The 22,737-nt window shown below is 44.9% G+C and overlaps 1 protein-coding gene across 5 annotated transcripts in view; it reads right to left on the bottom strand.

Annotated features, from left to right (window-relative positions):
- The window catches only part of rnf130 (ring finger protein 130), a 55,734-nt gene that overhangs the window by 15,042 nt on the left and 17,955 nt on the right, over positions 1 to 22,737 (bottom strand). For all 5 annotated transcript variants that reach the window (XM_010901154.4, XM_010901161.5, XM_010901170.4 and 2 more), the window contains exons 3-5: positions 19,647 to 19,841; positions 8,928 to 9,178; positions 6,830 to 6,901 (exon numbers count right to left, since the gene is read on the bottom strand). In XM_010901154.4, coding sequence (XP_010899456.1) covers positions 6,830 to 6,901; positions 8,928 to 9,178; positions 19,647 to 19,841 — 518 coding nt within the window. The remainder of the gene's footprint in view (positions 1 to 6,829; positions 6,902 to 8,927; positions 9,179 to 19,646; positions 19,842 to 22,737) is intronic.

Genomic DNA, 22,737 nt, shown 5'->3' with positions numbered 1-22,737 from the left:
GTTGGGCCCTCCAAGACAGTGGGTAGGCATACATTATGCTGGACAGCCCAGGCACACAATATACAGTAGAGTGCACCTTGTTGTATAATATACGGACTACAGTTCAGTAGAAGTGTCAAGATGTGTCTTGCATGACAGGGACGGAACCCATAACCACGTTGCTATGTGAACTGCACCCATACGTGAAATATAGCCGCGGCAGGTGACGGTATTGGCTCAGGTCTGTGATCGACTGGCTCACACATCAATCAGTTAGCATCGCGCCAAAGCCCCAACACAGAACAAAGAAAGGAGGAGAATGAGGGTGGCACAGGGAGACGGTGTTAGACAGGGAGGTGGAGGGATGTTAAAACATGAAGGGGGAGGGATGTAAAAACGGGGAAGTAGAGGGATGTTAAACGAGGAGGTAGAGGGATGTTAAACGGGGAGGTAGAGGGATGTTAAACGGGGAGGTAGAGGGATGTTAAACGGGGAGGTAGAGGAATGTTAAACGAGGAGGTAGAGGGATGTTAAACGGGGAGGTAGAGGGATGTTAAACGGGGAGGTAGAGGGATGTTAAACGGGGAGGTAGAGGGATGCTAAACGGGGAGGTGGAGGGATGCTAAAAGGGGAGGTAGAGGGATGCTAAAAGGGGAGGTAGAGGGATGCTAAACGGGGAGGTAGAGGGATGCTAAAAGGGGAGGTAGAGGGATGCTAAAAGGGGAGGTAGAGGGATGCTAAACGGGGAGGTAGAGGGATGTTAAAAGGGGAGGTAGAGGGGTGCTAAAAGGGGAGGTAGAGGGGTGCTAAAAGGGGAGGTAGAGGGATGCTAAAAGGGGAGGTAGAGGGATGCTAAAAGGGGAGGTAGAGGGATGCTAAAAGGGGAGGTAGAGGGATGCTAAAAGGGGAGGTGGAGGGATGTAAAAACGGGGAGGTGGAGGGATGCTAAAAGGGGAGGTAGAGGGATGTTAAACGGGGAGGTGGAGGGATGTTAAAACGTGGAGGTGGAGGGATGTTAAAACGTGGAGGTGGAGGGATGTAAAAACGGGGAGGTGGAGGGATGTTAAACAGGGAGGTAGAGGGATGTTAAAACGTGGAGGTGGAGGGATGTTAAAACGTGGAGGTGGAGGGATGTTAAAACGTGGAGGTGGAGGGATGTAAAAACGGGGAGGTAGAGGGATGTTAAACGGGGAGGTAGAGGGATGTTAAAAGGGGAGGTAAAGGGATGCTAAAAGGGGAGGTAGAGGGATGTTAAATGGGGAGGTAGAGGGATGCTAAAAGGGGAGGTAGAGGGATGTTAAAAGGGGAGGTAGAGGGATGCTAAAAGGGGAGGTAGAGGGATGCTAAAAGGGGAGATAGAGGGATGCTAAAAGGGGAGGTAGAGGGATGCTAAATGGGGAGGTAGAGGGATGTTAAATGGGGAGGTGGAGGTATGTTAAAAATGATTTTTTTCTCGATACAAACAGATTAGTATGAAATCAAACAGTCTTTGTGGGATGAAAGACGGAGAGCGTGAAAGAGTGAGCGGCAGAGAATGGGAAAATGTGAGGAAAGAGTGAGAGTTCAGTCTGTGTTATTTATGGAGCGTGCACACTGGTCCTCTACTGGTCGAGGCACATCGATGCCCTGAGGGAACACGACACGCTGCTGTCTGTCCACTCATACCTGGTAGCTCTGTGACAGTCCTACATGCATGTGCTTTACAAAACACCGCTGCCGTGTACAAGGCTGGCCATGCGTACATACGTGGCATGATGAAGTTTGGCTTGAGCTCATTCTGATGGGATCAGGAAATGGGAAATACCGAGCCTTGCAAAAAGTATTCAGACACCAGACCCATTCTCTAAATTTGCTGATTTACAAATGGTACACGGAAGTTTGATTAAATTAATTACTTTAAACCACTGACACCCACAATATATTACTGTAAGGTAACACTGTTTCTATGCTGGGGAAAATGTGTAAGAATAATCAGATGTGAAATAAAATACCATTAAAATAAAGCAAACAATTTGCACTAACCCTATGGTCATTACAAATTAAAATGAAGAGCGCCCCAAAAGTGTGACCAAATTCTTTGAGATCACTATATATTATGTCACGGCTGAAATTATATTGTCAACCATACTTTGTTCCAACTGACTAAATCAGAGCCAGAAGTCAGAACTGGTCATGCTGCTGGCAAAATAGATGTGTAGCACTTCTGGGTATTTCAGTTCCCATTATCAGAGATCTGATATGGTCTGACAACAGATAGTACTGTAGGAAATTATCTATACCAGGTCGCCAGGCAAAGATCAATATAGAGGACAAAACACAGTAGTGAGGCCCATCCAACTTTGTCTGTGTGTGTGTGTGTGTGTGTGTGTGTGTGTCTGTGTGTGTGTATGTATGTGTGTGTGTGTGTGTGTGTGTGTGTGTGTGTGTGTGTGTGTGTGTGTGTGTATATATATATATGTGTGTGTGTGTGTGTGTGTGTGTGTGTGTGTGTGTGTGTGTGTATGTGTGTGTGTGTGTGTGTGTGTGTATGTGTGTGTGTATGTGTGTGTGTATGTGTGTGTCTGTGTCGGGTAAAAAACTCCCTATTTAGGACCCTGGGGAGTTTGCTACCTTTTCCTCTCTCCAGATCGACCCCGGCTTCCTGTCACTGTGAACAAGGCAGGCTGCTGTAAATGCCTGTCTGATTAAATATAAATGTCCTCAAAAGTGGCTGAAGGCACAGAATGAGGCCAAGACACATGACAACTGATTGTGTCAAACAGTCCTCAGATCTGTGCCACTGAAGGCAGATTCTCAGGATGCCAGTACGGGATACTTCTAGGGACAACTGGGGCCATGGAGGAGCAGAGACGAGATCAATCTCGCCACTTGCTCTCGCAACATTTAGGACAGGGGCTTTCCAGATTTTTCCAACAGGGCCTGCCATGCCAAATAGTTTTGCCCCACCAAAAATCATCCATGTCACAATGGCATTTTAGTACATCTAGTGTCCATTGTTAGGGTCACTGATATAACCTGCCAAATTCTGACCGGAACTCTGCGTCTGTTGCTATGCTGTTTGCTTGGTTCTACTGCCCATACTAAAGGCTAGGGTGGCATCGAGGAGCCCAACTGGCGCGGAAAGTAGAACTTCAGTGGCATCACAGTCGGGAAAATGTGATTCGTTTACACAGCGCATGAGGTTATAGTCATGTGTGCTGTAATGATCTCAAGAAATAGAAATGGACGCTGGACGTAATGAAATCAGGGAAAGCAGGGACGTTTTTTTGGCAGGGGAACACCATTTGGCATGAAGCCCTATGTTTTACATTAAATTAATCTATTGCTTTATTAAACGACACAGGGCTCCATGTAGCTCAGTTGGCACAGCTTGGTTCTTGCAATGTACGACTCCCTAACTGGGCCCGAATGAAAAGGTTGAACCAGGTTTCAGTAGTAATTAAGTGCAAATGTGAAGTTGTAGTCTGGATAAAAGCAGAAAGGGTGAGACATTCTTAATAATCTTCTAGAGAACCAGTTCCAGTTTAAGTACAACTTCTCTATGACCAAGTATTAAAGTGAGATTATTTAAAATGTAATAATTGCTAGCCCACCAAAATCCTACGACTTATATAAGTATGCATATCAGTTTGGTTTGTTCGAAATATGGTTAAATATTAATATTTGAATATTTAATATTAAGTTTAATATTTTTTGAAATAGGCAGCTCCATAATTAGATAGGCTAAGTAAATATGTAAGTAAACGGAGATAAAACCAAAGACTTAATGTAATCTTTAATGTGATGGAGATGACAGAAACCTGGCCCATATCCTAGAGACTGGCAAAATAGGTGACGGCACTGACCTTTTAATGTTGGCACAGCCAATCCAATCCATTGATCAATAGCTTGGCCATTTTGATTGCGTTGGACAGTGGTGTTATTTTCCCTGAACAGAAGTAGCACAACAGGTCTATGACCCTCATAGCTGTAATAACATCCCTTCAAAATGGCCGCAATATAAAGACTCTCATAGGTGTAATGACAGGCCTTTATAAAAACTGCAATGTTAAGACCCTCATAGCTATAATCAATCAATCAATCAATCAAATGTATTTATAAAGCCCTTTTTACAACAGCAGCTGTCACAAAGTGCTTTACAGAGACACCCGGCCTTAAACCCCAAGGAGCAAACAGTAGTGTAATAATAATAATAATAATAATAATAATAATAATAATAACTGCCCTTCAAAATGGCAGCAATACCGCAGTGATGCAAGGGATGCCACCGCATCCTGACCCTTAACACTCAATGAGCTGACGTTCTGAAGAAATTCCATGCATGAGATGCCGCTTCAAATTCCGCATCTGTCCGCAAACCGAGTTTACAGTCATGTGAAAAGAATGCCCTCTGAAAATAATTTACATTTAATATTACACCTACATTAATTGATGAAGGAAAATTATGTTTTAACTTCGAAATGTCTGCATTTATCCATTTATGTAATGAAAATAAACAAAAATGCAATGCTGCAATGCAGGCAAAGTTGGTAAACTATGTACCTTTACCGTCACATAGAATAGCTTGAATCGGATGCACCAAAACTGGGGATAATTATTGAAAATCATTTGAGCATAAATTGGCAGGGTCCAGTCTTCCATTAAGATTAGAAACCTGGTCTGGTTTGGTCATATCCATATCGGTGTTTGGTCATCACATCACATCATGGATACAACAAAACTTAAGAAAAGTCCAGACCACTGGCAATCTACACAGGACAGGATGTCCCACCCAGACCAAGAGCTGACCAAATAGAAGAACCCCAGGGTAACATCAATGGATCTACAGGCCTCTCTTGCCACAATCAATGTCAGTGCATGAGTCAACTGTTAAAAAGAAACTGCACAAACAGTCCTATGTGGAAAGTAGGGAAGGACAAAGACTGCGCTCTGAAACATGGTATATCAAGACAGGACTGACATTTGCCACACAACAAATGGGTAAAGACAGTGCAACATGCAGTGCGGGGACCTGAAGTAGGCCGTGCATGGAAGGCAGCCCTTGAACATGACAAAGTTGAAGCGGTGTCCTAACAAAGAGCTGGCAAAAACACCTCCCAGACAATGTCAGAGACGGACAGACTGCCTCCAGAAATGGCGAAATGAAGTGATTTCCACCAAAAGCAACACCAGCAAATGAAGCCAGCCGGGTGCTTTTCATTTCCACATTATGAAATTGCATTTCTGTTGTTTTTGAAGAATACATTATTTCAAAGAATAATCTTAGTTTACCTCTGTCAATAGATAAATTACATATCCGTATGTCCAAACACAAAAAAGACAAGTTTCCAGGGAGTGTACATACGGTCATGCGACTGCTCGTGCTTTCTGTAATGGTCATTTAACATGGTTTGTACAACCAAAAGGACAGACACAAGCTCCAATGCTATATTGCGGATGGACAGCATCAAGTATAATCCAATTAGCTCTTGACTTCAGCTTGGTACGGAAGGAGTCCTTGTCTGCCTTTGACAGTAATAGCTGGACAGGATCTCTTCCTTAAATTACGGCAGGGCGAAAAGGCTACCAAAGTTTTTGCTGATGTGTCTCAAACCCTACTTGTGATCTGTCATACGGGCTCTTGCACCCAAAGCCATCAAGGACAGGCAAGGTTAACATAACTCCCTGATCCGGACGGACCGTAAGGCATTACAAACTCAGTCAGTTATTTGTGACTAGTGGCAATGTAGGCTGTATTTTCTACAAAGGGCCTTGGACCCTAAGTGTCTGCTGGTCAACCCCCCCGCCACCCACTATCTCCCCCTCGCCTCCTTGATTTCCAGCCTCGACATCCGGCTCAGTGCGGTCAATAACTCCCGGCGGACTTCCTCCAGATGGAAGGTTTCAATTTTCTGCGGCCCACTCCAAGGCCCATGGTTTATTCATGGAAAGTGACTTGTCTGACCTTGCCGAGGGCTCAGAGGGGAGAGGCTGGTTGGAGAGGACACGTGCTCCCACCTACGGCGCCCGGCATCCTCCTCCAATCTCCACCAGCCTGGCGTTTCGGACGTTGCCGCGCATCCCCGGTGTTGTACGTTTTCAGTCGGCAGTGATTTGCACTGCTTTCTGCACGTGTCAATGTAACACATAAATACATCCGGCTTGCTCATAAGAGGATTTAGAAAGGATTTTCTATCGGTCAGCGTTAAGTTGCTCTGGTTAGACACGTTACTATCAACCATAGTCTGAAAAGAAGTACCACAAGCAGGACTTCTGCTCAACATTCACTAAAGTGTAAAATGTGTCTATAAATAAATAAATAAACGTATTTGACAGCTACGGCTTCAGCCCTTCTCTGCTGGTATCTATTCACACACCAACCCACGTCCGTGTTGGATGACAGTGTTTTAGCGGTCCCCTCGGCGGTCTGTTTTAACTGTCACTCGTCCATCCATTCATACACTCAGTAACCTCTGATGACCTCTGCCAGATCTGTAAACTGGGCCTCTGCAATATGTGAGGCATAAATAAAGAAGGAATCCTAATACTATGAAAAAAGCCCCAGTGTCAATGCCTTCAGGGCCATACAACCAGTTCCTGAAAGGACGTGACCACTGAGTGAAACATGGTGGAAGCCATTCCACTGACGATAAACCTTCCACCAATCAGGGTTTGTGGAGGAAAGAAGACCAAAGAAATCCAAACAGATTGGTTTCGGGAGGGAATATTTTATGTGCTGGCTAGCTGCTCCATTCAGCTGGAGTAACATTAACTAGAACAAAGTAATTGCCATGGATCTTCCCCAGATCTGTAATGGTGCATGGCAGATTTATTTTATTCACTGACAGGGCAGTTGTGACGGCAGGTTTACCTTGTCCCCTTTCTTCACGGTCCTGGTTGTCAGCTTCCCGATGGCTTTCTTAGCTGCATCTCCGAGGCGACGCTGGTAGAGGGAGAGGGAAGGTAGAGAGAGAAAGGGGACAGAGGAAATACAGAAAGTGCATATGGAGAGCAAATGTAGCCTCAGGGTTGAATTGACAAGAGAAATTAAATATACCTCATTCAGCACAAATTATTTCTCATATCCATTTCAAAATACTCTATGGTGTCGCATTAATGTAGGTAATTGAAGCACATTCTTCGAACATTTCAAATCATTGGAGAATTGGAGTGCGGCACATAGGACTCTAGCCCAGAGACGAGATTGCCATATCAAGCTGTACTAAAAAAAAACATTAATAATTACACTTAAACTGTGCATATTTCACAGGGCCAACCAAGGTGCTAATAATGGCTTGTCAAAAATAGTGAGTCAGATGCATTTTGCAGAAATGCAGCATTTTAGCTTGGAAAGGAATAACTGGAAGACATTCTCTAAAAATTTGCAGAAGGGTTTCTTTTTTTTTTTTACCTAAACAATTCTAATCTTTGCATTGGTTACTGCCATCTCAGAAAACGAGTCCTCCAATCTTTGCACATAATGCCAAAGACGTCAGGGCTGCAGTTGTTTTCATGCTGTGGGGAGCTGTAGACATTTGCACAACACCTCTGCTGCTGAGGCTAATGCCCTTGTCATGTGTTTTCCACTGACTGAACAGGCTTTTAAATTTAGCATTGAGGCAATTCCATGATGGGTGTGAGACCATGAAAGTATTTTGGTCTGGCAATTTGTACATACATAATATATTTAGAAATAAAAAAATAGGTAAATAACAACAGTTAGAACAACCTAGTGAGCAGGATTCTCGTCTTTGTTGGTGGTGCTCCCAAACTTGCCTACGTGAGCACATTAAATTAATTATTACAGCGAGGCAGATACATAGTTTCCAAAACATCTACAGACCTGCACCATAACACCCAGACCTTTGCAACCTGTAAAAATATATTTATGGCCAAAAGTATTGGGACATTTTTATTACTCCCATTGTCTATTAAAATAAGTTGACTGAAGTATTTGGCCTCCACAGCTCTTCATTTCACTTTTATTATTACAAAACAGGAACATCAAGCGATCTGTGGATGGACTTTTTTTCTGCATGCTCATTGTGGTTCACACAGTAATAAAAAATCTGCATAATTCTTTTTCACAGAATTATGCCTACCTTTCAGCAGAGACAACTCTGGTAACCATATTTCCTCCATATAGATAATTACTCTTTGTAAACATTCTAAAATGGTTCCTTGTTTGTATCTCTTTTCCACAGTTGTAAAAGGACTCTGACGTTTTATATTACAGGGGTTAGGACATAAGGAGCAGGTCTATTCTAAGACGATGTGGACAGAGCCACCATCCAAAGCCCACTGTAGGTACAGTGGAGGAACAAGGTGACGTGGCAGAGCAGGCTAACTGAGAGAAAAAGGGGTGCGAGTGAATTTTAAAGATGCCAGATGGTGAGGAGGCAGAGTGCTACCACAATGATCTTCCATTAAGGAATCATGAACAATTTACAGCATAAACATGTCCATACACGTGCCCCCACCCCCCCCCCCCCACCTCCAGAAGGAGGACAGAGACGGAAAGAGAAAGAAAGGCGGGTATTAAGAAGACACAAGGTTAGCCAAGCCAGACGTATGGTCAACATTTTGGATGACATGAATGTGACTAAGCTTCCCCTGCTATCTTGACTCTCAACTGGATATGAATCATCACCATTGGTCAACTGAATACCAAAGTATCAAAGTGACATTGAAACTAAAGCCTCAAAACCTGGCACATACAGTCAATAAAAAAAAAAACAGTATTCCTGTAGCCTTGAGTGTCAATATAGGCCTCCAGTTCTAAGAAAAAATTATTGATTGACACATGAGGAAAACAACTAGCGTGGACTTAGTACATCCTGACTGTAGTAAAACCATTAAAGCGTGGTAGATGACTGTAAAGGCATGTGTGCATCAGGACTCATGAGCACATAAACACAAAATAAACGGATGATAAATTTTTTTATTTGACAAAAAACAATCTGTCCTACCTGGCTACGGTCCCGTGCGTTGGTGAAGCGTATCTTCTGGATGAAGTAGAAGATGAGCCAGGCAGAGGAGATGATCATGAGGACAATGAAGGAGATGGAGACGAAGACCAGTGAACCGCGGTTGATGTTCTTGGCCTGGTTGCGTGGGCCCACCACCACGCTGACCAGAACGGTCAGGTTCCTCTCCAGCAGGCCCAGGATCTCCTTGCCGTACGACTCGTTGATCATCACCGCCACGGTGTTGCCCGTACCTGGGAGGGGGGAGGGACAGGGGAGTAAGTCCAGGGACTACATCGTTCTATAATAACCAGACCATGATTCAAACACATTTTCTAGTGACGAGCCAAGCCGATTATAATCACTACCCAGTCAGTCCTGATCCACCATTTTGGAAAACTTTGACTGACAGTGCTCTAACCGACCCTATTACTATGCCCTACCAGCATTTAAATGTCAGATTTATAACACAGTAACTATGGCCTAGGCAACCTGCATACATCTGCATGGCATCTCCAAGGCAGTTGCATTGGGCAGGGCCAGTGGATCGCATCGGTTATTCACTCTACTCAACTCTGCAGAGGGGAAAAAATAAAAAATAAATGCTATTTCATACACTTATCTTCTGGTGATTACCTTAAGCAACACTCCAGGGTATCAACTATACAGCAGCAAGCCAGAAGAACGCCTGTTTGGAGTGCAGGACGCCGTGCACTCCGAGCCCAGCATGGCTGGGGGAAACAATGAGATCTCCCTAATTCAGAAAGCCTTTGACAGGACCTCTTCGCTCTTGGCTATTCTCCCTTCATTTGGCCCTGGTTGTAATGAGACGCCCTTTTGCACGGACCACAGTGTCCCACTGTGAAGACGCCACCAGTCCAGGCCCCCTGCAGAGACCCTCCAAGCAACACTGGAAGCAACATTTATGGCAAATCATTCTCCATTAAGAGGAAATTAGTAAGCCTAGACTACAGAGAATACAGGAATCAGACACCTGGGATGAAACGTCGTCTCGGCTACAATGCACAGTCCGTGAACATGACCACTCCAGTTCAAATGCAGGGTTTTTGTTCCAAATGGCAAAATGTGATGAACACGGGCCTTAAAAACGGGGTCAAGACCACGGAGTGTTGAATGGTAAAGGAGGCTTAGCTATGACCAAAATGCCGTAAGCCAACTTAAATAAAAATATCTCACACTTGAGTTGCGCAAATGTATGGCAACTATTGCTCCAGCAAACGACCACCCCATGGTCACAATGTCATGAAAAGCAACAAAATAAAAATAAAATCTTACTTCGAAAAATTTAATGACTTGACTGGAATCAGCTGGTTGCACTGGGAAGAACATTTGCTGCAGAACACATCACAGAATGAACTTGACTCCATGAGTGCAACCAATCTGCTTGTCTGAGCTCCTGTGTAAAAGCCCAGCGCCGCAAGTATGCATTTTTAACTTGGCAGGTTGGCAACAGCATATTGGTCAAGGTGTGTCTCTGTTGGTTCTTATTGGTAAAAAAAAAAAAATACAAAAAATAAGCGTATGTCCTGCTGTACAATTCATTTCTGACCCTAACGATTTTTTTATAAAAAGTATTTGCAATAGCGTCGACAAGTTACAAATATTAACAGTTCATTTTAAAGGCTATACGCAGGGGAAGAACCATCTGTGATCACTGTCATCCTCATCCTGTCCATCTGAGGCAGTGATAGTGAGGATCATGCAGCTGACTGCTACAAGCCAGAGGGAATCACGTTACAACTGAAGACCACTCACTGGGTCCCTGTGGACTGACCACAGCCTGACTTACCACTAATAGTAGCTGAAAGTGCATTGTGTGTCCGTCTGTCTCTGTGTCCATCTATCTGGGTGTGTGTGTGTGGCTGTGGGTGTGTGTTGGGGGGGGGGGGGGGGGGGGGGGGGCGGCGGCGACGACGACAATGTCTGTCGTTTACTTACACAAAGTCGAACATGCACCAAGCCCATTAGTGTGAATCCTCATTAGATATAGGCAACCATGGAACTGTAACAGATACACATTGGTCTCACATTGATCACTGTTCTCTCATCTTCTATCCTTTCTCTCCCTTCTCTATCACTTTCTCTGACACAATCTCTATCTGACACAATCTCTTTCTGACACAATCTCTCTCTCTCTGACACAATCTCTCTCACTGACACAATCTCTCTTTCTGACACAATCTCTCTCACTGACACAATCTCTCTTTCTGACACAATCTCTCTCACTGACACAATCTCTCTTTCTGACACAATCTCTCTCTCTCTTTCTGACACGCTCTCTTTCTCTTTCTGACACGATCTTGCTCTTTCTTATTGCCTCTCAATAGCTACACACAGTAAACCAAGCAAACAAGCTAAAAGGGAAATATAGTCACATTGGCTAAACTGAGGATCACACAGATCTCCACATGCTAACCAACGGTACCCTGACTGCTGTTAGGTCCTGGGATGAAATCCTCAGACCCATCGTCAGACCTTGCAGTGGTGCTGTGGGCCCTGGGTTCCTCCTGGGGCAGGACAATGCCTGACCTCATGTGGCCAGAGTGTATAGGCAGTTCCTGGATGACGAATGCATTAATGCCATTGACTGGCCCTCATGTTCCCCAGACCTGTATCCAATTGAGAACCTCTGGGACGTTATGTATTGGTGCATCCGACACAGCCAAGTAGCTCCACAGACTGTCCAGGAGCTCACTGATGCCCTGATCCAAGTCTGGGAGGAGATGCCCAAGGACACCATCCACCGTTTCATCAGGAGCATGCCCAGACGTTGTCAGGAGTGAATACAGGCACGTGGGGGCCATACTCACTACTAAGTCACATTATGACTTGCCGCAATGAAATTCACACAAGTTGGAACAGCCTGTGATTTCAATTGCTTACTTTGATTTTCGGAGTTGGAATCCAGCCCTCAATCGGTTGGTGATTTTGGTTTCCACTGACCGTTGTTATGTAATTTTGTTCTCAATGAATAACACAATGTACAGTAAAGATTCTGATCTTTAATGTTTCCTTCATTGAGACCTGATGTGTGATTTAAGTGTTCCCTTCATTTTTTTGGAGCAGTGTACAAAAGCACAATCAAAATAAATACAGTATACCAAATAATACTGACAATTCAACAGAGAATAACCATAAACAAATAAATAACAACAATCAAACATTTACATACTGGGTGCTAATGTTTCTCTTTTGTAATGACAGGCCAGGACATATTCAGCTGCTAGGTCTATTGTTTCTATATTTTCACCCTAGAGAATGCACATTTTCTCCACAGCAGATAGTTCCATAAAACAAGCAATAACTTCTTTAAATTTCCAAAAATGGATATCTATAATTAGACAATTAAAAGCGCTATTCATTTTCAACTTCTCTTGAAGTGTTTCCAAAATCTCTCTTCGCTGACCACCCATGTTTTTATGCTGTCCTATCTCTATAGCCAGGCTATGGTCAGTAGCTTTCTTTTTTTATACTCTGATGTATACAAAGTGTTAACTTGATATCTCTATTTAGAATTTAGTAACATTGAAGTTTTTGATTTCATTCTGCCAAGAGTTAGAGTAAGTGTCTCTCTCCCTCACCCCTGCGGTTTCTCTCCCTCTCCCCCGGGGTCTCTCTCCCTCTCCCCCCCTGTGTGTGTGTCTCTCTCTCTCTCCCCGCAGTCTCTCCCCCTCTCCCCTGCGGTCTCTCTCCCTCTCCCCCCGTGTCTGTGTGTGTGTGTCTTTCCCCCCCGCAGTCTCTCTCCCTCTCTCCTGCAGTGTCTCTCCCCCCCCCCCTTGTTGTGTCTCTCTCTACTCTCAACATTGTTAAAGCGTCTCTTAAAAGGTGCCCTTTAACTGCTTAGTCAGTGTTGGGTGCCACTGGAGAGGGGGTGATTAAGGGCACCTTTACAGGGAGTTACATGACAAACAGCCAGAGAAGTGAGGGACTGAGGGATGGAGGAGGAAAGATCTGATCACGTTGTTTTTGTTGTGGTCACTCTGAATTGCTAACCCAAGGTTTGTGTGTAACAAAAGTGTGTCAGACCTTACTGAACATAATAAAAGAGGTCAACATCCTACCTACCCAGCTATGTATACGGCTCATTCACAAATAGTACAAATCAGAAAGACACATCCCTTGAATTGTCTTGAACATAAGCATGTTTTTATCTGTGATTATTAAAAGACATCTAACACCATCCTAAATTAGAAAAACATAGTGAGGAAACATTTGGGATGCATTATCCAGGTCTCCGAAGTTCACCCTGTTAACTTCAGTAGAAATCTATGAACTAGACCTCAAATGGCATGAGTCAACTGACCACAAACTAATTCAACCGCAGCCAAACAATGCTCTTGTGGTCCCAAATTGTAGGGTGTCCATCCACAGGGCAACATTTTGTCTCACCACCAAAAACAATTGTCTCATTGGAGCGGTCGTCTTGGGGTTAAGTTCAGAATTGACCAATAACCCAGTTCACTGCTGACTACTGCAAAATAACAACAACAACAACAGAACACAGGTTTTCCCTGCCTGTTCACACACACACACACAAAGACACCTGAACACGACCGACTGGTAATTGGATTACAAATGTCCCCCACATCACCGCCTACACTGTCATGAACAAAAGAAAACCTTTCAAGTGAAAGACACCCTGACCTTGTTCCACACAAACCCTCTTTACCCGGACGTGCTAATCACCCATGAAGTCCAGCTGTCTTTGCGGTGCGCTCCATCGCCCACGGGATCGATGGGAAATCACGGACCGTCAAAACAAAGGGCCAGGCGAAACGATAGGCCACTCTTATTAATCATTGGCTTTATGAGGCCAGGCTATGCTAGGCTAAGCTAGTTCACCATGGACACAGCAATGAGAACACAATGTCGGCCAGGCATGACAGAGTACATCACACCAAAGCCCGGGGGGGGGAGGGGGGGGGGGGTTGTCAGCTGTGACGCAGACCAACTTATTAACTTCGGAGCTGCATGCCAAAGGCCTGGATGTGGATGTGTTTGTGAAAGAGCCATAGCGAGAATGCAGCTGAGAATGCGTGTGTGCGTGAGAAGTGTGTGTGTTTCTGAGAATATATGTTTCTTCTGAAAATATAACCACGAGTTAGGATGAACTAGCCCTGTTCCCTCCTGCTCTTCAAACTGAACAACAAGCTAACACAGAAAAGGACCTTAACAGTGAAAACAAACCTTGATGATGACTGATGACTCATGCAGTAGTCATCTTAAATACCTGTCCAGTCCTGTCCTATCATTACCATCTATCCCTCTATTTAGCTCTTTCTCTCACTCTCCATCTTTCTATCACACTATGTATTTACCTCTCTCTCTCTCTCTCTCTCTCTCTCTCTCTCTCTCTCTCTCTCTCTCTCTCTCTCTCTCTCTCTCTCTCTCTCTCTCTCTCTCTCTCTCTCTCTCTCTCTCTCTCTCTCTCTCTCTCTCTCTCTCTCTCTCTCTCTCTCTCTCTCTCTCTCTCTCTCTCTCTCTCTCTCTCTCTCTCTCTCTCTCTCTCTCTCTCTCTCTCTCTCTCTCTCTCTCTCTCTCTCTCTCTCTCTCTCTCTCTCTCTCTCTCTCTCTCTCTCTCTCTCTCTCTCTCTCTCTCTCTCTCTCTCTCTCTCTCTCTCTCTCTCTCTCTCTCTCTCTCTCTCTCTCTCTCTCTCTCTCTCTCTCTCTCTCTCTCTCTCTCTCTCTCTCTCTCATCCCTCTATCTGTGTATTTATCTATTCACCCCTCTCTATTTCCATTTCCCTCTAGTTAATTTGTCCCATTAGTTCCCTTGCTGATACAGCAAGGGCATCATCTCTGACCTTACCTGTCTGTCTGTGTGTCGTTTTGTCTTTATGTTTTTTCTGTCCTTTCTCTCTGGTTCATTTGTCCCTTGAATAACTAGCAGGGGGAGAAGAATGTGACCTTCACCTATCTGTCACACTGATACGGCCAGGCAGCACCTACGTGCTTATGTCTGTGGGTGTGTACATGTGAGTATGCTCGTGTGTGCTTATGTTATCAAGGTGTCAGCATCTCAGTTACTCTAAAGTGGGGCAATTCCCCTCTAATGGAATTACGCATGATTCCCTTTAAAATGAATGCCAAACCAAATCCATTGGACAGAATGACGCTTTCAGATGCTTCTGACGTCATTCTGTTACCCAGCTTTGCATCAAACTAGCACTGAATGTTTTTATAAATGATCAGTGTGAATTGTTAAAAACAGCCATTTTGTTTAAAGTGATACGGGCTGTAAAGAGGAGGGCCGGGGCATGCCCAAACATATTCTGGCCTCACTCTCTTGCCTTGTTTTAGGAGTTGTTCCTTCCTTTTCGACTTTTTGGGCAATAGAAATGCCTGGCATTCCATTTGGCAATAGAATGCCAGGTTCTTGTGATGTAAAAGAATGAGACAAAGATAAATCATGTCAGAACTTTTCCCACTTTTAATGTGACCTATAATGTGAACAATTCAATTGAAAAACAAACTGAAATCTTTGAGGGAAAGGTAAAAAAATTAAAAACTCACAATAACCTGGTTTAAACTAATTATTTGTTGAAGCACCTTTTGATTTTATTACAGCACTCTGTTGTTTGGGTTGGAGTCTATTAGCATGGCACATCTCAACGTGGCAATATTTGCCCACTCTTCTTTGCAAAAGCACTCCAAGTCTGTCTCCTGTGCAAAGCCCTCTTCAGATCACCCCACAGATGTTCAATTGGATTCAGGTCTGGGCTCTGGCTAGGCTATTCCAAAACGTTAATCTTCTGGTGAAGCCATGCTTTTGTGGATTTGGATGTGCAATTCGGGTCATTGTCGTGCTGAAAGGTGAACTTCCTCTTCATCTTTCTAATGGACACCTGAAGGTTTGTCTTTCAACAATGAGATCCCTCTGATCCTTTGGAAGCTCTCTGCGGACCATGGCTTTTGCTCTGAGATGCAACTAAGAAAATGTCAGGAACGGCAGATCTTTATTTGTGATTAATCAGTCACTTTAAATGATGGCAGGTGTGTAATGACTTCTATTTACCATGAGTTTGAATGTGATTGGTTAATTCTGAACACAGCCACATCTGCAGTTATAAGAGGGTGTGCACACATGCAACAATGTCATTGTAAGATTTGTATTTTTTATTTTTCCCCCTCGAAGATTTCAGTTTGTTTTTCAATTGAATTGTTCACATTATAGCTCACATTAAAAGTGGCATAGCACGTCCAGATTGCCCATTTAAGGTCAAACGGTTCAAGACAGCTAGAAAACAGATCTTTGATGTCCCAAGGCCATGGCAAAGGCTCATGACCGAACAGAACAGCTGACACATCCATCTGCTCCTTTCAATTCAAGCTATTATATTGAATATTGGCTACAAAAGCAATGCTCAATACCTGGACCATTGGACAGCTGACCTGTGCAGCCTGCCACAAGTAGACTGAATCCTTAGATCAACTCTGGCAGTATTGCCCGTCCGTAGCTAGTTTCGGTTATTACATCACAACACGGTATGAAGACACTGTTCCACCAGCAGACTGTGCCGTTGGGAGATTTGAGGGGACCACAACCCACAGGTCAGGAGAAATATAATTGTCCCTTTGGGAGAGGTGTTTATTTCTGGAGCAATTACACACAGAAGCAGGTTGAGGAGGTTCAAGTCCCCTATGAGACACCATATTAATATGGAGAGGCATTTTAGAAAAAGGCCAAACAGATGGGGGATATAACAGGAAAGACGGGGTTGATCTTTGGACTCAAGAAGATTAGAATTGGTATGAATTGATGGATTGTATCCGCTGTTGGATACAATTCAGCACTTGTAAAGGACATTTAAAGGTAATTGGTCAACAGTACTTTAAGTATTTGTGACCAAACAGAATAAGGAGAGGGGCAAAATAGGGGGATGAGAAAGGATGCTTTTGGCGTTAAGGGTAGAATTAGGGTATGGTAAGCTAACCCTACAGCTGTTTAAGAGTAAACACAGAAATGTTCACCCCAAAAACACACTTTCCCTGTACCTCATTCTCCCCCGTGCCTCAGACCCCCTCCTAATCCGCCATGAAGATCAGAGGCTTGTTTATGAACACTGACACAGAGTACATCCCCGTTAGAACATTCGTGTCAGGACATCTGAGTCAGAACATCCATCTTCTGTCAGTGCATCCTACACTGTGGAGCTGAGGAGATGTCCATCTTTACACCACATCTCCACAGAACATCCCTGGAATGTCCTCATTCCTCTGCTACTGCGTCACTCTATTGCTGCGCTGACACACACACACACACACACACACACACACACACACACACCACACACACCACACACACCACACACACCACACACACCACACACACCACACATATGTATTGCGGCTGAGCATTCTTCTTCCCCTTAAAGTCAATCCATACATCTGGCATTTGTCATGATTTTATTAAATAACACCCACCCGTGATTATTGATTAACCACAGCCTATCAGGGCTCATACCGCCCGGTGTGTAATATGAAATAACGGCCACCCGTGATTAATGACATGGTTTTCAGGCAAACAGCGATCGATACTGAAAGGTTTGCGCTCGGGGGAACTATCAGGATTCCGTTGTCCGTTCATGGTAGAAAATGACCTTATGAATTAGTAATGGCACCCACTTCTATATTTATAAAAGCCCATCGATTCCACCCAGATAGCACTGTCATACCTTATGATAAATATGCTCTATAGCCCACCCTTCGCCATCTGTCTGTCTCATTCTCTCTGTACCGCCTCATCAGACCTTGTATCTGATGTGTCATTCAATGCTAGTTTGAATTAGCGCAGGGTACTCCCCGGGGTCTCGCGGTGCTAAGGTGATGGCGCTAAAAAACAGTTCCAAACTGACTGCATGACTCAGTCACTCATGTCCGGTGTCGTCTCAAAGCAGGAGTAGGCAACGCGTTTCCTTTATAGCAGAAGGGTGGGCAGCAATGTAATTTAACTGACCTGGTAGACCAGGTGCCTGGACTTTGGTGACTGAGACTGATTGACATTATTCATCCGTTCAGTGACTGACTACATGTTGCCACATCTGGTCTTTCAGGTTGGTTACATTGAAACCCTGTGCACCCTGAGGCTGCATCAACACCCCGCCCCCCCCCCCCACCCCGGGCTGCATCAACACCCCCCCCCCCCCCCACCCCGGGCTGCATCAACACCCCCGCCCCCCCGGGCTGCATCAACACCCCCGCCCCATCCGGGGCTGCATCAAAACACTGATATTTATATATAAATATCAGAAGGTCTGACTGTCACTCATGACTTTCCATAATTACACAGAACCAATAACACAGAGTGAGAGAGAAAGGATGGATGATGGATGTGACAGAAAGGGGAGAGTAAGAGAGAGAGAGAGAGAGAGAGAGAAAGGAAAGGGAAGAGTGAAAGCTGTGTGCTAGCTAGTGTTGATGCAGTAAAAAGCAGGGTGGGTTTGTGTGTGTGTGTGTTCAGTGTAACAGCCAGCTTGTTGTGGTGTTGTTTGGCAGTGGTCCAGCATGAATAGTCAGTTTCTTGAGTCAGAACCGACCGCGTCACAAACAACACCCAGTCCATCTACCCTGACCCCGTCACAAACAACACCCTGTCCATCTACCCAGACCGCGTCACAAACAACACCCTGTCCATCTACCCTGACCCCGTCACAAACAACACCCTGTCCATCTACCCAGACCGCGTCACAAACAACACCCTGTCCATCTACCCAGACCGCGTCACAAACAACACCCAGTCCATCTACCCAGACCGCGTCACAAACAACACCCAGTCCATCTACCCAGACCGCGTCACAAACAACACCCTGTCCATCTACCCAGACCGCGTCACAAACAACACCCAGTCCATCTACCCTGACCCCGTCACAAACAACACCCAGTCCATTTACCCTGACCCCGTCACAAACAACACCCAGTCCATCTACCCTGACCCCGTCACAAACAACACCCAGTCCATCTACCCAGACCCCGTCACAAACAACACCCAGTCCATCTACCCTGACCCCGTCACAAACAACACCCAGTCCATCTACCCTGACCCCGTCACAAACAACACCCAGTCCATCTACCCAGACCCCGTCACAAACAACACCCAGTCCATCTACCCTGACCCCGGCACAACACCCTGAATACCTACATACTACATAAACCCAGAGTATTTAAAGAAGCCATATTATCAATCCAATCTCGGTCAATAACCCTTCAATTCCATGTGGTTCAGGAATCATAATGAAATTCCATATTCAACCCTCTTTTTAAAAACTTTTTTTCAGATCATTTTGGAACTGGGTTTTCTTTCTGAATAGAATTTAAATAGACTTTGACCCTGCAAACAAGCCATTTTAACAAGGCATAAAAACAATAAACAACCATATGACTTGGAAAAGTAGGTCAGCAATAAACAACAATCTTCATAACTGATTTGTTGATTAAAAATTTTTCAGCTCTTTACCTCGTAGACCTAACCAATCAAACGAGGACTTTGTTTCCACGTGTTTCACCATGAACGTTATCGATGTTATGGCCCCGTCGTGGTACCCCTTAAGGATAAGCACAATGAACACCCCTTAAGGACCAATTCGACCCGGCTGATATGTAAGGCATATATTCTGACGGTACCATTAAAGGGATGGGTCGGGACTCTGGAAGATAAGCCTGGTGACCCCACCAACCCCCCACCCCCCGCCCTGGTGTCCTCACCTTCGTGGCCCATCTTGACCGTGTTCTCCCTGGAGTTGTTGTTGTAGATGAGCACGGCGGAGGCATTGAAGGCGGAGGCCTTGAGGATCTTCTCTTTGAAGGTGCAGTTGCCCCTCTGCAGCAGCGCCACCCACTGCCCGGTCCTGGGGGGCACCACGAAGCGTGTGTTGGGGTCACAGCCCTGGCGGTCCACCACTGCCGGGGAGGGGGGGGGGAGACAGTTAAGATAATGTCGTGTAGAATAACCACTGTGTGCCACTAAAACCAACATGTTGCATAACACCATCAACGTTAGGCGTCGTACAGAGCAGCATTCCCTCGTTGAATAGCGAGCGCGCAGTCCGGGCTGTGCTGTTTTATGGTCGGCATTCAACCAAGACACAGACTGCATGGACTAGGCATATAGCGTAAACATATGTATAGATTTTTTTTTTTATCAATAAACTTTACATGGCCCAATTCTTAAACTGTGCCTGAGCCAAACAGATTTTCCACATGCACTGACAAAATAAAGGAGCCATGTACACAATCCAGGTCAGGTCGATGATCCTTCAACTCCTCACAATTCGGGAAGGATACCGACCTTGTGTCAAGACATCCTCTCTATTGCTCTTGATGCTCTCTTTGAGATTATATTGGATTTTATAGTTTCATCAAAACACCTGCAAATGACCCGGAACGCTGCGGTCCGCCTGATGTCTAATGTTCCCAAGTCCGCCCATTGTCACCCGGCTCCGGTACTCACTCCACTGACCAGGTAAAGAGGACATCCACTACCAGACCACGGTGCTTGTCTCCGGGGCAGCGAGGACAGATGCCCCCTCCCTACCTTCCAACATTTAGTCTCTCTTAACAGCCGACTGGCTGAACTTGAACATTTTAAATGATGCTGCGCGCTAGTTGTTCCACTGCTAACACAGGGGGACTGCCAAGCTCATCGTCCGGCCAGGAGACCCATGACTAGGCATTTTGTGATCTGAAGTTCACTGTGTAGCCCCATCAGTAGACAGACATGTAGGTTGTTACACGGTGCTGGATGTTACACCCCACTCACCATACAGAGCACTGCTTCAAAATGTTGATATATGGGGCAACACCCTTGAAGAGGACCGGCACAGAGCTGCGTGTTTGTTACAACGCACTTTACAGTAAAAAACGGACAATGCAGGAACAGTCCCTGGGCAAAAGGTGAACCGGACACAAAATAAGCAGGCCACACTAAAACCCTTAGTTCTGTTTCAGAACCAGACGGATTGGACTGTCCGGGTAGTTTAATAGCGGAGTAAATGGTTGAGTAGATGTGGTCAGAAAAAAAAACAACAACTGAAAGATGTAGATGAACAGAATGATAAAATCCAACACAAGGTCATTCTGATAGACTGCGCTTCAGAAAGGCAAGCAGTGTTAGAGAACAGGAGACGCTTGTTTTTCTCTGAATATTAGCTTTTAATACGAGCACACAAGTGTGTCTGCGTGTGGGGGTGGGTGACGATGAGAAAGAGCGAGATAGAGGAATTGTGAGAGTGAAAGACTGAAAGAGTGTGTCTTCATCCGGGTGTGGTGTTTAAAATGTCAGTGGTCTATTATGAACGTGTCCATATTTGTGTTTGCATTCACACCTATACAGCACCAGGCAAACATTTGAACACACCTACACATTCAATAGACACACATTCACTTAAATGTGTATTGCATTCACAAAGTGTGAAAGCACGTGTTCGAGTGTGTGCCGTTTACCCCTCGGGCTGGTGCATGATGGAATGGGGCCTTAACTGTGGACAAACCTTCTAGAAATGTGCACGCACACACACACGAGAAAATTACACACAGACAGACACTGGCATATTCATCAGACACATAGAAGCAGAAGCTATATGTTCCCCATATGAGTCACTCAGCTCATGTTATTTTCGAGGGTATAATTAAACCAATTCAAAATTCATTTGAATAAGGTTACATTTTCGATGCGGGGCAAACAATCTATATTTAGTCAGAAATTGCAGCGTCACTCCCTTACACACACACACACACACACACACACACACACACACACACACACACACACACACACACACACACACACACTTTGAAGTACAATAAGGTCACTGAGCCTAAACACATATAACCCACAGGCCGATATGTAGTCGTGCATGACTGAGCTCACGAGCTTTCCGCGTATACATGACGATATGCTGACTACACCGACGACATGAACTTTGACCTGCAAGATCAATGCGTGAAATCTAGACAAACTTTCACCACGATTAAGTTCATACTATGAAGCGAGAAAAAACACGTACTGAATCGCTGGGGAATTGATATTGAATTTTAGATAGGGTTTTTAATATGATACGTGAATCACAAAGGGATGTATGAAGCACACCGTTAATAACAAGTGAAAATACTGCATGGTCTTTTCCATTGGCTCTGAGCTTCATGGATCACAGCCCAGATCCACTCAGAGTGGTTCTGGTGACTTCCATTGGCCAGACAGCGCCCTTGTCAGCTCACACCCTGCACCTGCCAGTCAACCTCCCACCCTTTTCCTTTCCTTAACATCTGAGAAGCAGACGTTACAAAACCAGAAATCGTCTTTCCTGGAATTTGTGAAAAGGGGCTGTAAAAAAAAAAAAAAAAAAAAACTAAAAACAGAAAAACCTAAGTCATTCAGAAAAGGTGCCAAAGCAATTTCTGATAAATGTCCCCTCCTCTGCTGCACAATCGAATTCTAATCCACCGCTCTGAACGCCACTTCAACATCGTCGCCAACGTCGTCGCCACAGTGAAAGTGGACACCGCAGCGTCCGTTACCCACATGCCCCTCCTACTACCGGACGAAGGCTTCGAAAAAACCTCTCTGCCTTTCCTATTAAGCGATCAAACTCCACTCTGAATTTGCCCTCTTGGATTTCATTTTCTGCGGGGGGCCTCTTGTTTTTCGGCTCTAGCCGTTATTGTCAGGAATCCCTCCTGTTTTCTTTGGGCTCCTGGCCGTAACAGTTTAAGCGTGCTGGAACGGGCGTGTGCATCCACACAGCACCCAATGACCCACAGGCACCGGTCAATAGCGTATCTGTTTCCAGGCTGTCAC

Source organism: Esox lucius, chromosome 4 (genome assembly GCF_011004845.1).
Source record: "Esox lucius isolate fEsoLuc1 chromosome 4, fEsoLuc1.pri, whole genome shotgun sequence".
Classification (NCBI taxonomy): Eukaryota; Metazoa; Chordata; class Actinopteri; order Esociformes; family Esocidae; genus Esox; species Esox lucius.
Note: the sequence above shows the minus strand (reverse complement) of the source record. Positions and strands in the feature narration are given on the sequence as shown.